The following is a 16,037-nucleotide window of genomic DNA, read 5'->3' as shown; positions in this document are numbered from 1 at the left end:
CCCGAAGCCTGGAGACCTGAGCAGCCATCCCCCTGTCCCCTTTGCTGGCCTCCAAGGAGCACAGCAATCCCACTGCACTGTCATAGCTACCATAGCCACGCACATACACGTCTGACCCCCCATACACACACACACACACACACACACACACACACACACACAGAGCCAGGCTCTGAGCTCTGAGAGAGCAGGCACTGGGTCTACCTTGTTCACCCTGTAAGGCCAGCATGAGAACCAGGTGGGCATGCTGTATATTTGCTGAATTCATTCACTCATTCATTCATGAACAAATGAAGTCACTTACATGAACAAGTGAGTCTTCTGGTCAGTAACTCCTTCCAGAGAAGAAAGAGACTAGAACATAGGAGTTAGGAGGCAGGGAGATGAAACTAGCTGGGCTTGCTACCACCCACCCCTGTCGCCTGTCGCTGCCCACCCTTCCACCATCACACCAGCTCCTCCTCATGTTTTTCTGGGCTGTCACCTGGGCCTGGCCCTTGCATAAGGGAGCTGGGCTTCCCACAGGGGAAGAAGCGATCTTGCTTTAGTCAACCAGCCGGGTCAGGCTGGGGGTGCCTTTCCAGGTCCTGGTCATACCCATGGTGTCACCCTCAAGCCACACACCCAGCCCACCAGTGCCCCTCCATCAGCCTCTCTCCTGTTCACTGGGAGCTGCCTCTGGCTTTCTTGTGGGTAATAGGATTTATCAATAGACTGGAGGAGGTGATGTACGTTAAAGCACTTAATATAAAAGGACTTCGCGCAGAAGCCCAAATTTGATTTGGCCAATGAACTCAATTGCCGGCCTGATTGCGTTCCAGGAGGAGCACCAGCCAGCATTTATCCACATTACCCTGGAAAAGCCAGGTCGTGTCAGGCGACCGGGGCCTTGCAGACCCCACTCCGTGCAGCTCTGCTCTCCGTCTCCCCCTCCGCGGGGTCTCAGGCCTTGACTGGCGGCCTTTTGACCCAGATGGTTCAAGGTCTCCAGTGTCCATGGGCTTTCTTCCCTCGAAAACGCCAGCCCGCCTCCATTCCACTAATTAGCAGGAAGTCCAGTTTTTTACCAAGTTCTCCTTACCATGATCCCCAGCTATGTCCTTGTGGTCACTTGTCACCTCTTGATCCAGCCAGCCTCTCTGGGCTTTTCTCTTGACCACTGCTTGCTTCCCCCACAGCTGCCAATCTCTCCACACTGCTGTGCCCCAGCCAAGGACACAATCTCTCTCTTAATCCCCCAAAGAAGGTCTAAGACCCCCAGGCCATGGTGTTCCGGTCACAACTGGACTCAGGCCTGGAGACAGTGGGTGGGAATTATCATGTAGAAGAGGATGGAGCCCAGGCCGCCGCCCCAGATCCCCGGGCCCTGCACAGGGAGGGGCCCTTAGTGACGACGCCTTCTCCCGCAGCCTGCAGAGCGTGTCCACCTCATGGGCCAACATCTCCCGGCCAGCAGAGGTGTGGGGTTTGCTTCTTCATAACCCGACAGCCCACTGAAATGTTTACCCAAAAGAACAGAACAGTCTTTACCGAAGATACCGGCTCTAGCTGGCAAGAGAAATGGGAAAACGCTGCTGGCTGCTTTAAAGACTGGTTTGTTTCTAACTCTGGCCTTCGAGGTGTCAGAACTATGCAAGTCCATCAGTACACCTGTGTGTGATAATGTACGGCCAAGTGGCAGAAGAAGTTGGGGAGATGCCAGGCAGAGGTGGTCAGTTACCAAGAACCCCCAGGGTCCTGGGCTCTCCCCTGCCCCTCACCTGTGCACCCCGTGTGCCAGGGATCACTGTGAGTGTCCTGAAATCCTGGTGGTTTGACCTTTGAGAGGAGAGGGGCCAGACGTGGCCCCCTCCAACCTGCCCAGCTCCAGCACCCTCTCTCGCTCACCCAAACTCACCGCTTCCCCGTCTTTCCCCCAAGGAGCCCATGACATCACTCTTTCCGGCAGCCAGGAGTTGACCTACATTTCTCCCGCCCTCCTGTCTGGGAGGCACTCCAAACCACCTCCTCCCCCACCAGCTCCTCTCGCCCCGAGGAGGGAAGGGCCCGGCTCACGATTTTCTCAAAGTGCCAGTACCAGGCTCCTGCCCAGATGGCGCTCCTGCCAGCAGCTCCCGGGCACTGCCCATCCCTCCCTGCGGGGCAGGGCACGCTGCGGCCTGGCGCAGGTGGGTGCCCCTGCCATCTGACCATGGCTTCGTGTGCTATTGGACCCCCAACAGGGCCCGGCACGGAGACAGGACGGGGTGAAGCCAACGTGTCAGTCCCCTCCTGGCAGGGGCAGAGCACGTTTCCCCTAGAACTTGTCTTGTCCCGGACAGCCTTCCCCTGGAGGCGAGGGCAGGCACTGCCTCCAAACAGTTGTGGTCCCCTGGGCCTCATTAGGGACTCATCAATTCTAGAAAAAGGAAGGATTTAGCAGAGAAGGCAGCCATGGCCCTCTGTCTGGTGGGCAGGCAGCAGGGCCAGCTTCCAGTGGGCCAGTGGGTGTGCCCCACGCCAGGCCTCGAGAGGGGTCAGGGCTCAGGCCAGAGGGCCACAACTCAGCCATGTGGGTGAGCAGGGGGTGGGGGCTGCCAGATAAAATGCAGGATGCCCAGTGAAATTTAAATTTCAGATAAACAACAAATAATTTTTTTAGTATAAGTATGTCCCAAATATTTCATGAAATATACTTATGCTAAAAAAACTATTCATTGTTTACCTGAAATTCAAACTTAACCGGTGTCCTATATTTTTATTTGCTGAATCTGGCAGCCGTAGTGTCAGGGGTCTCTTCATGGAAGTGACTTGAAGAGGACAGCGGGGATGTCCCCGCTGTGGGGCCGCCAGGGCTCCGGAGAACAGGTCAGTCTTGTCTGCTTTGGGAGCTGCTGGCCCCTGAGAGGGGCTCCGGGGTGGAGTGTCAGCAGGACAGTGTGGATGAGGGGGCCTGTCCCTTGGGGCTGGGCACCTGGGGGCTGCGGCTAAGGCCAATCTTTGCTCCCAGGAACCCCCACGTGCCCACCTCTGTCCCTCCCTCTGTCACTTGTTGGCCGTTAGCAATAGGAACAATAATAACAGCCAGCATCTGTGGAGGGCTCGCTATGTGCAGACCCGGTGCTAAGCACTCTGCATGTGACAGCTCATCCCATCCTCCCAACGGCCCTGTCATGTGGGAACCATGCATTTTCCAGTTTTATGAACCAAGAGCTAAGACCCGGAGGCTGGTCACCTGCCACCACGTGCCGCCTCAGCCCAGCTATGACACTGACTGGCCTTTAATTGAGCAACTGCTCCATGCCAGATGCTGTACATTATCTCATGCATTCATTCCTTCGTTTCCTCCTTCATTCATTCAGCAGATAGTGAGAGCCAACTGTGTGCCAGAGAGTATGCTAAGCACTTACAAACAATTAAATAACAAAATTGCAAATCTAAGCTATAATTCAACCCTTCCAATTTGCAAAGGTCTGAGACCCAGAGAAGTGACTTGCTGAAGGTCACCCAGCAAATCAGGAGCAGGGCCTGGGCGAGAATCTGGCTGCTGACTCAGCATCTCTCTCTCTCTCTCCCTCTCTCTCTCTTTTTCTCTCTCTCTCTCTCTCGCTTTCTCCCATGGAACCACTCCTGCTGACATCCAAGAAGTTGAAGCCGTGGGATTCTGCAGTGGGGTGGGAGTGGGGAGGGGGCAGCAGGTCCTGATGGGCTGGGAGTCCACTGCTGGCCGGTGGCAGGCCCATGGGCTGGCCGGCCTCACACTGTCCCTCTGTTCATTATTAAATAATGCTTCCTGATGGATGAGCTGAAAAGTGCTGTGTAGTGGGGTCAGGCGGCTCAGGTGATGGTTTCCTGGTGAGATTGATGGTTCTCAAAGGTCACATTCAGAAAGCAAGTCCTTGGGAAAATTGATCCCATGGACGCAGGGGAAATATTTGGGCTGGAGGTGCCTCCAGGAGTCTGGACCACACTCCCAGGTCTGGACGCAGGCAGAAGCTGGCATTGGGGGGGGAGGGCGGGAAAGGGGGCTTCCTTCTTCTGTGGCTGCATTTCTTTGGCCAAGACCGGGCCTCAGAATGGCCAGCAGGGCTGTGGGCGGTGGGCATGGGGAGGATCTGCCTCAGTGCCCCTCCCCTGGCCATCATTATCCACGTGGAATCAGCATAAGGCAGTTCTGAGAGAGATGCAGGGTGGGAGAGGGGCCATGAGGTCCGACTCTAGCGCCCAGCATCCCTGGACTCCAGTCCCGTCTCTTCCACTCAGAGACCTGGGGTGAGTGATTGGCACGTGACCTGCCAGCATCTTGCATCCTCGCCTGTAAAATGGGAGAGTGGCACCTTCTGCGTTTTTACAGGGATTCTGTTAATAATGCACGTCACACAGCACCTGTTCACATATGAGTGAATGCTCCATAAATTATTTATTCATCCTTGCTTATTTATTTGACTTATTCCATCTCCCAAAGGCCTCCTGGAATAGAGAGGAGAAATCACAGAAGGATAGCAGCCTGAGGGAGGACGGGGAAGGACAGGCCTGCGTTTGGGGGAATCGTGGGCTGGTAGGACTTCTCTGAGCCTGTGTCTGTCTGAGAACCAGCACTGGAGCCTCTCCAGGCCACTGCCCAGCTGCCTGCCTGAGACCCTTCCTCAAGTGGGGTTCACCGGCTGTGTGGCCTGGGGCAACTTACTTAACTTCTGTGTGCCTCATTTCCTTGTCTGTAAATGGAGATGATAGCAATATACACTTCATAAGGCTCTTGTGAGGATTTGACGTGTCATTCTTGGAAAGCTCTCAGGACCCCTGTCTCTAGAAGCTCGTAAGTATAAGAAATGAGGAAAGCAATGGGAAGCTACCATGTTCGAGCACTTCTGTGCACTGAGCAAGTGCTTTACAGACCGTGTCTCAGTTGCTCCTACCACAGCCCCTTGAGGTAGGTGCCACTACCGACCCTATTTTACAGATTAGGCAACTGAGGCAGAGGGAAGCCCAGCAACTTTCCTAAGGTCACACAGTAAGTGGCTAAACATCCCGAGCTGTGGGACCAGGGGACCAGGGCCATGGTCTTACAGTCCCGAGGAAAGGCAAAAGGATGGAGCCAAACCCCGGACAGGCGCCTGTGTGCAGGAGCTCTGGTCTCATCCCACCCCCATGGGTGTGGGTAGGGGATGTGGCTGGTGCATCACTCACGTCCATTGCCTCATTCCCAAATGACCCATGTCACCGATCCTCATGACAGCCTGTGGTGTAAGCAGGACTGTTGCTCCCCACTCCTCAGGTGTGAAAGTGGGGACTCTGGTTAAGAACTTGTGCAGGGCTGCACAGCCGTGTGCTCCGGGAGCCTGGTGGAAGCCCCGCCCACTGAGGGCTCTGCTCCCGGGAGCCCAGTACACGGGCCAGCGGGGAGTGAAGACGTTAAGTGGAAGCTCTGGCATCAGGCTGCCTGGATTCAAGTCTTGGCTCTGCCCCTGACCAGCTGGGGGACCTCAGGCAGCTCACTTCACCGCCCCAGGCCTCAGTTTCCCCATCTGCACAATGGAGATATTAACGTATGTCTTTCATAGGATTGTTGCGAAGGGCTGACGTGTTCATTCGTGTGAGCTCTCAGAATGGTGCCCTGTATCAGCTATATTTCCCCAGAAGCCTTTCTTTAGGGTCCAACGTGATAGGTTTGCACAATTAGTAAAACAAACCTTTGAAGGTTTGTAGGAGAGAGCTTACAATAAAACCAGGTTTCCCAGACTTAGTCAGTCAGGTAACCCCTTCACTATTTTCCCCAGATGTCTATTTATTTACTTGTTTGTTTGTTTGTTTGTTTAACAGCTTTACTGAGATGTAATTTGCATACCACATAATACACCCATTTAGAGTGTACAATTCAGTGGCTTTTAGTGTATTCACAGAGTCGTGCAGCCATCACCATTGTTGACTTTACAACATTTTCGTCACCCTAAAAAGAAGCCCTGCTCCCCTTAGCTGTCACCCTAAATCCCCTTTTCCCCTCAGCCCCAGGCAACCACTAATCTACTTCCTGTCTCTTTGGAGTTGCCTCTTCTGGACATTTCCTATAAATGGAAGCATACGTTATGTGGCCTTTTGTGTGTTTGGCTGCTTTCACTTAGCATGATGTTTTCAAGGGTGGTCCATGTTGTAGCTTGTACCAGGACTTCATTCCTTGTTATGGCTCAATGATATTCTGTTGTATGTATAGACTACATTTTGTTTTTATGTTGATGGGCATTTGGGTTGTTTCTACCTTTTTGCTAGTATGAATAATGCTGCTATGAGCACTGATGTTCACATTTTTGTGTGGACATGTTTTCATTTCTCTTGGGTATACACCTAGGAGCAGAATTGCTGGGTCACAAGGTAACTCAAAGTTTCACCTTTTGAGGACCTGACAGACTGCTTTTCCAGAGCAGCTGCACCATTTTACCTTCCCACCAGCCGTGTATGAGGGTTTCGATTTCTCCACATCCTCGTCAACACTTGTTATTGTCTGTGTTTTTGATGACAGCCATCCTGAGGGTGTGAAAGGGTAACTGACTGTGGTTTTGATTTGCATTTCTCTGATGGTTAATGATGTTGAGCATCTTTTCACGTACTTGTTGGTCACTTGTGTATCTTCTTTGGAGAAATGTCTATTCAGATCCTTTCCTCATTTGTTTTTTTTATAATTTTATTTATTTATTTATTTTTCCCCCCAAAGCCCCAGTAGATAGTCGTATGTCATAGCTGCACATCCTTCTAGTTGCTGTATGTGGGACGCGGCCTCAGCGTGGCCGGAGAAGCGGTGCGTCGGTGAGCGCCCGGGATCCGAACCCGGGCCGCCAGCGGCAGAGCGCGCGCACTTAACTGCTAAGCCACGGGGCCGGCCCCTTTGCTCATTTTTAAAATTAGGTTATTTGTCTTTTTGTTATTGAGTTGAAAGAGTTCATTATATTTTAGATACAAGTCTCTTATCAGAGATATAATCTGCAAAATTTTTCTCCCATTCTGCGGGTTGTCTTTTCACTTTCTTGATGGTGTCCTCTGAAGCACAAAAGTGTTTAATTTTGCTGAAGTCCAATTTTTCTATTTTTTCTTCTGTTGCTTGTGCTTTTGGTGTCATGTGTAAGAAACCACTGCTTAACTCAAAGTCATGAAGATTTACCCCATGTTTCCTTGTCAGAGTTTTCTGGTGTTAGCTCTTACATATAGGTCTTTGATCCATTTCAAGTTGGTTTTTGTTTATGGTATGAGGTAGGGTTCTAACATCATTCTTTTGCATGAGGGTATCTCATGTTATTTATTTACTTACTTAACAATTTCTTTAAATTAATATACTTTTAAATTTTGGCCTCGTGTAGGCAATAATATTTTTAAGATACCAGATTTGATGACTTTGTCACTTAAAAAAAATATTGTGTATTCCAAAATAAATAATAACCATTAAACTGTTTTATAGTTCATGCATTTGCCTCCCCTGGTTGTTTCTATACCCCACCTGGGGAGATGATGCTGAGAGAATGAGGAGGGATGAGGGATGAGGGAGAGTGGAGCAGGAGCTGATGGGAGGCAGGGGCTGTGAAAGGCCTCCCTGCACACGTGACCTTTGGCCTCGAACCTGACACTTCCTCTAGGGGTTAGCTTTAGGAGCAAGGGGTGGAGCCTGGCAGCATGTTCCAGGTAGAGGGAACAGCACGTGCAAAGGTCCAGAGGAGACCAGATCAGAACACATGCTGGAAAGAGACAGGGAGAGAGACACACAGAGAGACATAGAGAGAGGGACACAAAGAGAGAGCCAGAGGTCAAGCCCCGTGCACAAACACCACACACACACACACACATACACACATGCACATACACACACACAGAGCTTCCTGCAAAATCAGGAAGTGTAAGCAGCACCTCCCTCAGTTGACTGGGTTCTGTTGCTGTGCCAGCCTTGGCGAGGCTTCCCCCACACTGCGTGGGCTCCTCTTGGCAGCCCTGCCCATCGGGACTTCTTCTCTCCTTGGTAGAGGAGGCACCACACTCATTCCAGGGCTCAGCCAGGGAGGGTGGAGAAGCCAAGACCCCTCTAGGAGATGAGGCTGGTGGGAGGGACTGGCCAGCATGGGGCCAGGGCGGAGCCGGGATCAGGGAGGGACGCCTGGATTTGGGTCAGGAGTGACCAGCTGCACGACTTTGGGCAGCTTCTCCCGACCTGTGCCACACGGGCCTGTCCAGCTCTGACATCCCACAACTCCTTACTACCATCATTACAATAGGCTCCTCAGATTCGGCTGGTCTTTTCTGCATTTTTAACAAGCCAAGGTCAATGTTATCCCCCAAAGTCGAGATGGCAATCTTTTCTTTATGTAGCTGATATCTAAAAATATCCCGTCCTCAGGCCAGAGGCATGGAGTACACTCCTGCTTCCACACAGCTGGGGTGTTCCTCTCCAGCTAGCTCAGTGGGATGTCAGATAGGAATTGAGAAGAAAAAAATAAATAGAACCTTCAGAGGTCAAACACATTTTGCCAACAAACTTTCATTAGACAAAGTCAGACAGGTTTCTTTCCTGCAGGACTTGTCAGAGCCTTTAAAATGCCAATGTGCACTGTGCTGCTGGATGTGAGTCGGGGGGTCAGGGTGCAGGGTATGAGGGCATTAGGAAAGTGTGATATGCATTGGCCCATAAAGTTTAAGCATAGGACCGTTCTTTGCCAGGGACCATTTCTGGGGTCTAAGGCCCCCGGGAAGAAGAGTCCTCAGTGCTGACAGGTGCCTGCCCATCCCCCTCTGTGCCTTTCCCAGAGCTGAGCACATAGTAGGCCTACAATACATATGTGGTCGTGGATTGGAACTCCAGAGAAAGCGTGAACTGGCTTTTCCATGCCCTGTTTATTTCAGCTGTGTGTGGCAGTGAGACCTTGACAGGCTCAGCATCCAGGCTGTAAGGGAAGCTGGAGTTAAAACTACACAGCCTTCAGCACTGCTAACGCCCTTGGACAGGGCTCTGCATCCGAATTCTGTTCCAGAGAATTCCAGAGACATCCTCTGAGCTGGGAATTGAGAGTCACGAACAGTGTATGGTGTGTAACATGGAGTGATGGTTTCCCAAACAGCGCTCCTGTGCCCCCCAGGCCCGAAGGACCCACTTCCCCTCCTGAGAGGAAAGGCATGTGAGGTCAGGAACCAGCCGCCTTCCCCACCCTGGCCTGACATCCTGTTTTCAAATAACATTTGTTATCTGCTTATAAAAGTAATACCTGCTCACTATAGAGAATGTAGAAAACACGCAAAGTGACAAAGAAGAAAATAGAAGTCATTTATAATCCCATCCCCTCCCTGCCTAAGACAGCCACAGGAATACCTAGATGTGTTTTCTCTTGGTGTTTTGGGTATAGATATATGTATTTTAAACATAATCAGAAACTACACGTGTTAGTCTGCTCGAGCTGCCATAATGAAACACCACAGACTGGGGGGATTAAACTACAGAAATTTATTTTCTCATAGTTTTGGAGGCTGGAAGTCCAAGATCCAGGTGCCAGCAGGGCTGGTTTCTGGTGAGGACTCTTCCTGGCTTGCAGACGGCCAGTTTCTCACTGTGTCCTCGCGTGGTGGAGAGAGAGCTCCATGTCTCTTCCTCTTCTTGTAAGGCCACCAGCCCTAGTGGATTATGGCCCCACCCCATGACCTGGTTTAACATTAATTATCTCTTGAAAGCCCCGTCTCCAAATACAGTCACATTAGGGGTTGGGACTTCAAGGTATGAAGCTGGGAGGACAATTCAGTCCATAACGCTACAATACCTACACTTGGTACCTACTTTTTACAATCCGTATTCTATCTCATGTTAGCCTCTTGGACTGCAGAGTCAGATATCTCTGAGTCCCAGTCCCAGGCACATTCCTGAGCAGCCTTGTGACTCTGGGCAAGATACGTAACCTCTCTGAGGCTCCATTTCCTCATCTGTAAAATGAAGGTGACGATAGTACCAGCTCTTGTGGTCATTAGAGGATGGAAGGAGACACTCACTGGCACATAGTAAGAGCTCAGTAAGTATGGTCTCGTTCATTCGTGTGAGGACCATTCCCCATGGCTTGAAGTGGCCTTTGACAAAATAATACTTAATAGCTTTAGAATATTCCATAGCATAGATGCACCTTAATTTCCTTAATCCTTGTGGGATAATTTGAGGGCAGAGAAAGTACGAGAAGGAAGGCAGCCCTGGCGATTGTGAAGCCTGCAGGCAGTAGGTTAACTCGGAGCCGCAGAGCTGGTGGAAGCCGGGGCGACCAGTTTCCACATTCGGGACGTCGCCCTGGAGGGCTGGCGCCACAGCGGAGCTGCAGTGGGGTAGCGGCAAAGACGGCGGGAGGGCAGGCAGCGAGAGCCGGGACGAGGGCTCTGGCGGGACTGACTCCCGAGGAGGGAAGACGCAGGGCGGTCGGTATCCATCGTGTGGATCAGCAGAGGTGGAGGGGGCATTTGCGGAGTGTGACGTGGGAGAGTGGACAGCACCCCCGAGCCCCGTGGAAGGGGGCAATGAGGAGAAGGGGGAAGAGCTGGAGAAGAAATGCGCTTCAGCCTTCAGGAAACAATCTTTGAGACGACATGAGCAGTGAGGGGAAATGCCGCACATGCCAGGCGTCCCTGGTGGCCGTAGGTGGCTCCACCCTAGTCCAGGTCACTGTCCTCGTCGCCAGCGGGGGCACAGCTTTCTTACTCATCTCCCCACCGTGGTCTTGTCCCCCAGACAAACCATCTCCATGGAGCGGCCACAGCGATATAACATATGAGCTGGAGCGAGACACTTCCAACCTTCCAATGGTTGTCAGTTGCTTGAAGAATAATATCCGGCCTCTGTGTCACGGTCTGGCCTCCTCCTACTCTCTTAGCCTCATCTCAGGCCTCACGAGTTGAGCCTTCTCAGCCCCAGGGTCTTTCCTCGTGCTCTTGCCTCCTTCTGGAAGGTTCTCCCCTCCTGGCCTGAGTAACTTTGATCCTCCTTCAGGTCTTAGTTTAAAACTGTTCTTCCTGGAAGCCTATCCTGCACCCCCAGACTAAATGAGGACTCCCAGGATGCCCTCTCCTTTTATAACACTTGGGCACCCATGACAATTGGCATTAAAGATTTGCATGATTATTATTTTTAAATTAATAGTCTTTATTAATTTTTAGGTTGACAGAAAATTGAGCAGATTGTACAGAGAGTTCCTAATACTCCCCATTTCCACGCACACAGTCTCCCTATTATTAACATCTTGTGGTAGTGTGGTGCATTTGTTACAGTTGATGAACCACATTGATACATTGTTATTATTAACTAAAGTCCATAGTGTACATTAGGGTTCACTCATCATGTTGTACATTCTATATGTTTTGACAAATGCATAATGTCATGTATCTACCATGACAGTGTCATACAGAATTGCTTCACTGCCCTAAAAATCCTGTGCTCCATCTGTTCATCCCTCCCCCCTCCCCCCAATCACTGATTTTTTTGATCTCCCTATTAGACCCCATACTCCATCAGAGTAGGGACCCCGTCTGCTTTGTTAACCGTTATGCTCACTGTCCCAGCTCAGATCCTGGCACATAACAGGTGCCCTATAAATACCTTTCTTTGCATATTTTAATAAAAATAGGATTCTACTAAACACGTTATTCCGCAATTTGCTTTTTACAAATATTGACAATATATCTTGGAAATCTTCCCGTATCAGAATATAGAGCTCTCTCCCTCTCTGTAACTTTTTATTATGGAGAGTTTCCAACATGCATGTGAAAACAGACTACTGTAATAAACCGCCATATACCTGTCACCCAGCTCTGGCAATTATCAACTCATGGCCCTTCTTGTCTCATCTATGTCTCTGCCCCTGTTCTCCCTTTCTGTGTTATTCTGAAGCTAATGGCAGACATCACATATTTTCATCTGTAAATATTGCAGGTGTAACTCTAAAAGATAAGGACTTTTAAAAACATAACCACAATACCATCACTGCATCTAATAAACATTTGTTTGATATCGTCAAATAGAGTCAGTGTTCAAATTTCCAGCTGTCTCATGAATGTGCATTCCATTTGTTTATCTGAGTCTAGAGGTTGTTTGAATCAAGACCCGGATGAGGTCCACACCCTGCAGTTGGGTGATATGCCTGGGAGGTCTCCTCCTCCCTGCTTCCTCCATATCAAATTTTGCCCCTTGCAATTCATCTGTTAAGGAAGCTGGGACATCACCTCTGGAGTTTCCCTCACTCTGGTTTTGCTGATTTTACCCCCCCGCCGGTGCTGTTTAGTATGTTTCTCTGTGCTCTGTATTTCCTGTAAATTTGTAGCTGGATCCTGAGTCTTGATCAGATTCACGTTCAACTTGTTTTGACAAGACTGCTTCAGGGTGAGGTGTATCCTTCTACGGGGAAGCTTCTCTCTGCTTGTCCCTCTCTGTGACAGTCCAGGCTGTGCCCAGAGCCGTTCACTCAGTAGGGGCTGCTAAGCGGCAACCTTCTGATTCTATCATTCCTTCTTCAACTATTAGCAGGAATATTTCTATAAAAAGAGACGTTCCCTCATCAACTGGTGGTTATCTGGAGGTACAGTTTCTATAGGATGGGCAGGACAAGTGCTTGATTCTTTCTCTTTATTTACCGGTTTTCAGAATAATGAGTTGCCTATAAATATTTGAATGAATGAATGAATAATACATGTGTGGATGAATTGACAGGGGTTTGGGAGTCGGGGGTTCTCTCTGTCTCCCCTCAAGGGCGTGGGCGTGGGCCACGTGGGCCACGGCTGAGAGCAGAGGTGCAGGCTGGGGCCAGGTCCTTGTCTACACAACCATGGGCCGCGGAGGAGCTCTTGCTGCCTGTCAACCCACCTTGGTCAAGAGCAAAGGTGATCAGAAGCTGCGTTACTAAAAATACAGCACCTGGGGCAAGGGCATCTTGTCACCCCACACTGACCGAGATGTAAGAAACCCTTGGAACCACCATCAAAGAGGACAGTAGACCAGCAGCAGAGAGCCAGGGCAGCCTTCACGCTGGGAAAGGCTTAAAATGGTGGTGTTCGCTCGACAGGAGGGGAGTCGGGGATTTTTTCATGGCAGGTTTCACTGGTGGCCTCCAAGGTTCCTTCCAGGCCAGCCCCAACATCCCCCCGGCCCTGCTAGCTGGGCTCACCTTTCCCCAGGGACCGGCAGCCCTGTCCATGAGTTTGCTGATGTCTGTGCCCCCTCTGTGTCCCCCCAGGTGCAAGTGCAACCTGCACGCCAACCTGTGCTCCGTGCGCGAGGGCAGCCTGCAGTGCGAGTGTGAACACAACACCACGGGCCCCGACTGCGGCAAGTGCAAGAGGAACTTCCGCACCCGGTCCTGGCGCGCCGGCTCCTACCTGCCGCTGCCCCACGGCTCTCCCAACGCGTGTACGTACCAGCGGAGGGGCTGCTGCTGCGTCCCCAGCTGCTGTGTGCCCCAGCCGTGAGCCAGTGAGGCCGTGGTCCCGCTGCCCGTCAACCCCAGGAGCTGTGGATCACACACACACACACACACGCACGCAGAAAAATGTGCGCACAAACATACAAGCACACGTGCACACACAAGCATGCACGCACGCACATATATGCATGTCCACACATGCACATGTGCACACAAATGCACGCGCACGCGGGCATACACACACACATATACCCCTTGTTACTGGGCTCCCAAGCGCCCAGCCTTGTAAGCAAGACCCTCTGGCACACCTGCTGAAAACCTGCTGAAACCTAAGCCGCCCTTCCGGCCCCAGCAAGCAGGAAACCCGAGATGAGCTTCTCAGCATCTCTCCTGCTGTCCTTCCCCTTCTGGACCCAGAGGCTGGAGAGAAGGCCCCCCAGGGTGTCAGGGAGGAGGGCGGTGAGAGCCCTCACTCCAGGCTGACGTGATCAGCACCATCCCTCATAACCAGCATTTATGGGGCATTTACAACTGGCCAGGACGCTAGTGGTTACCACCCCCTCGAGCCTCAGAGTGGCCCCTGGAAGCGGGTCTCCTATTATCCCATCTTACGGAGGGATCCTCTGAGGCCCTGGCCCTCGCCCTCTGCACAGTCCTCCCCTCCCTGGCTCAGCCTTCCCGTGCCAGGGAATCGCTCCTCGGGTCACCCATACACGCCTGCATCAGGAACACCCGCCACTCCCCAGGGGCCCCAGCATGGTCCACGGGTGTCTCCGTGAAATCACAAAGCCCCCGGAACCCCTGAGCTGCTCTCCCAGACCCACCCCCTAGTGACTTTACTGACGTCTGCCGTCTGCCCGTGCACTGACAAAGAGGCTGCACCAGGCACGTTAGCACCAGCTTCTCACTTAGCCCTCACAACAACCCTGAGGGGTGGTATTATTATTACCCTGCTCTCCAGATGAGCAAACTGAGGCCTAGCAGCCCTCAGTGCCCTCCCAGTTTTAACAGCAAGTTATGTGCCAGTCACTGGACCTGGTTCCAAAGCCAGGGCCGGGCAGCAGCCTCCTGCATCAGGGCTGCCCATCCACCTGGGCACACTCCCAGGAGCCCCTCCATCGGTGCCCTCCCTCCACCGACGTGAAAGATTTATGTGACTTTAGGCTGATCAAAGCCGAAAGTCTCACAGCGAGGCCGTGACAGGCACGTCGTGCGTGTGCCGGGCCCGAGGCGCGACAGGCCTTTGAAGAGGTGACTTGCCAGGCACACACAGCACTCGTGGCCTTCAAAGGCTCAGAGAGCGCTCTGGGCGCTGACAACCCGCCCCGCCCGCTCCCTCCTGCCAGGTGCCCGACCCAACTCTTTGTTGCATGAGCCAGTTCTTGAACTCTGTCTTTAGTGGATGTCACTTCCCTCTCTGATTCACTGTCTCGCCTCCCTTCATCCGTTCTGCTGGCCTCCCCCTCCTCTCTCTCCTCCTCACCTCCTCTCCGTTCTCTCTGTGTCCCATTCCTCTTGGAAGGATCCTCCAAAGTCTCCGGGCACCCACAGACTGAGACTCTTTGCAGGTCCCCGGCTGGAGGCCACCCTCTGTCTAACCAGCGATGGACAGATGGGCTGGGCCAGCCCTTTGCCTCTGAAACCTCTCCTCCCCTCCACCCTGCAGGGATAGCCAAAGCTTCCTTTTCGGGGGAGCTCCTGGAACAGCTCCCTGCTCCCTGATTCCCCAAGATCCTCAGGAATTGTCTGCGTGGCCCCCAAGCCCCAGGAAGGAGGGGATTCTCCTGGAAAATGCAGGAGCGGGGGTGAGGCTGGGGGTGCTTCCCCCCACCACCCGGGCTCCCACCTTCTCTGGGACAGCTAGGAGAAAATAGCCCAGAGACACAGACGGAAACAAGCCCAGGTTAACTCTGCCCTCCCCCGCCCCTCCTCCCATGTCCCCATCTCAGCAAGTGGCACCGACACGCAGGGGGCTCAGCTGCAAGTCTGGGGGTCGCCCTTGACTGCAGCCCCTCCATCCCCACCTGCTCACATCTCCCCACCTCTGCCCTCCGCCCTGCAGTCGCGCCCCTCCCCTCGGGGCCCCTCCAGTCCATCCTCTCCTCCACAAAAGGCTTTCCTTGCCTGGTGCTCACCTGTTCAAAACCTTCAGTGCCCCCCCCCCCAGTGTCCTCAGAATAAAATCCTAACAAGTCAAGCCCCCCATACAAGGCCCTGTGAGATCACCACCCCCTCCCCCCGCCTCCCACCTCCGAGTTCAAGCCCCCTCCAGGTCCACTTCTCTGAACTCCCACCCCCCAAGTGTCTCTTGTGATTGGATCTTCACCTCCCTGTGGCTTGGAATGCTCCCCTGTGACCCTCTGTGACCTTTACCTGGCTGGCTCCCTCACCCTCTGAGGCCCAGCTTGCCCCTCTCTGCCCTGCCCCCAGCCTCCTGCCTGTCGCCCCCCACCTCCCCGGCCTCCGCACACACCCTTACACAATAACTATCTGCTATCTGTGTCCCTGCCTGCCCCTCCCTTAGCCTGTCTGCCCCTGAGGCTGGCCTCCCATGGCATCCTGAGGCTCTACCCCGTGCCCGCCCGTCCTCGTTGTGGGAGCTCAGATGTGTTGGTAGAGGGAGGAAGTGTCAGCCGGGCGCATCCTCCCAGG

The 16,037-nt window shown here is 52.6% G+C and overlaps 1 protein-coding gene across 1 annotated transcript in view; it reads left to right on the top strand.

The window, feature by feature from the left end:
- NTNG2 (netrin G2) overlaps positions 1–16,037 on the top strand; it is a 67,553-nt gene that overhangs the window by 39,778 nt on the left and 11,738 nt on the right. The window contains 1 exon segment of the mRNA XM_087418880.1: positions 13,200–13,372. Within this exon segment, the coding sequence (XP_087275006.1) occupies positions 13,200–13,372 (173 nt within the window).

Source organism: Ceratotherium simum, chromosome 29 (assembly GCF_057802395.1).
Source record: "Ceratotherium simum simum isolate JZ-2026a chromosome 29, ASM5780239v1, whole genome shotgun sequence".
In the NCBI taxonomy this organism is placed as follows: Eukaryota; Metazoa; Chordata; class Mammalia; order Perissodactyla; family Rhinocerotidae; genus Ceratotherium; species Ceratotherium simum.
The sequence above is the reverse complement of the archived record's forward strand: the minus strand, read 5'-3'. Positions and strand labels throughout refer to the sequence as shown.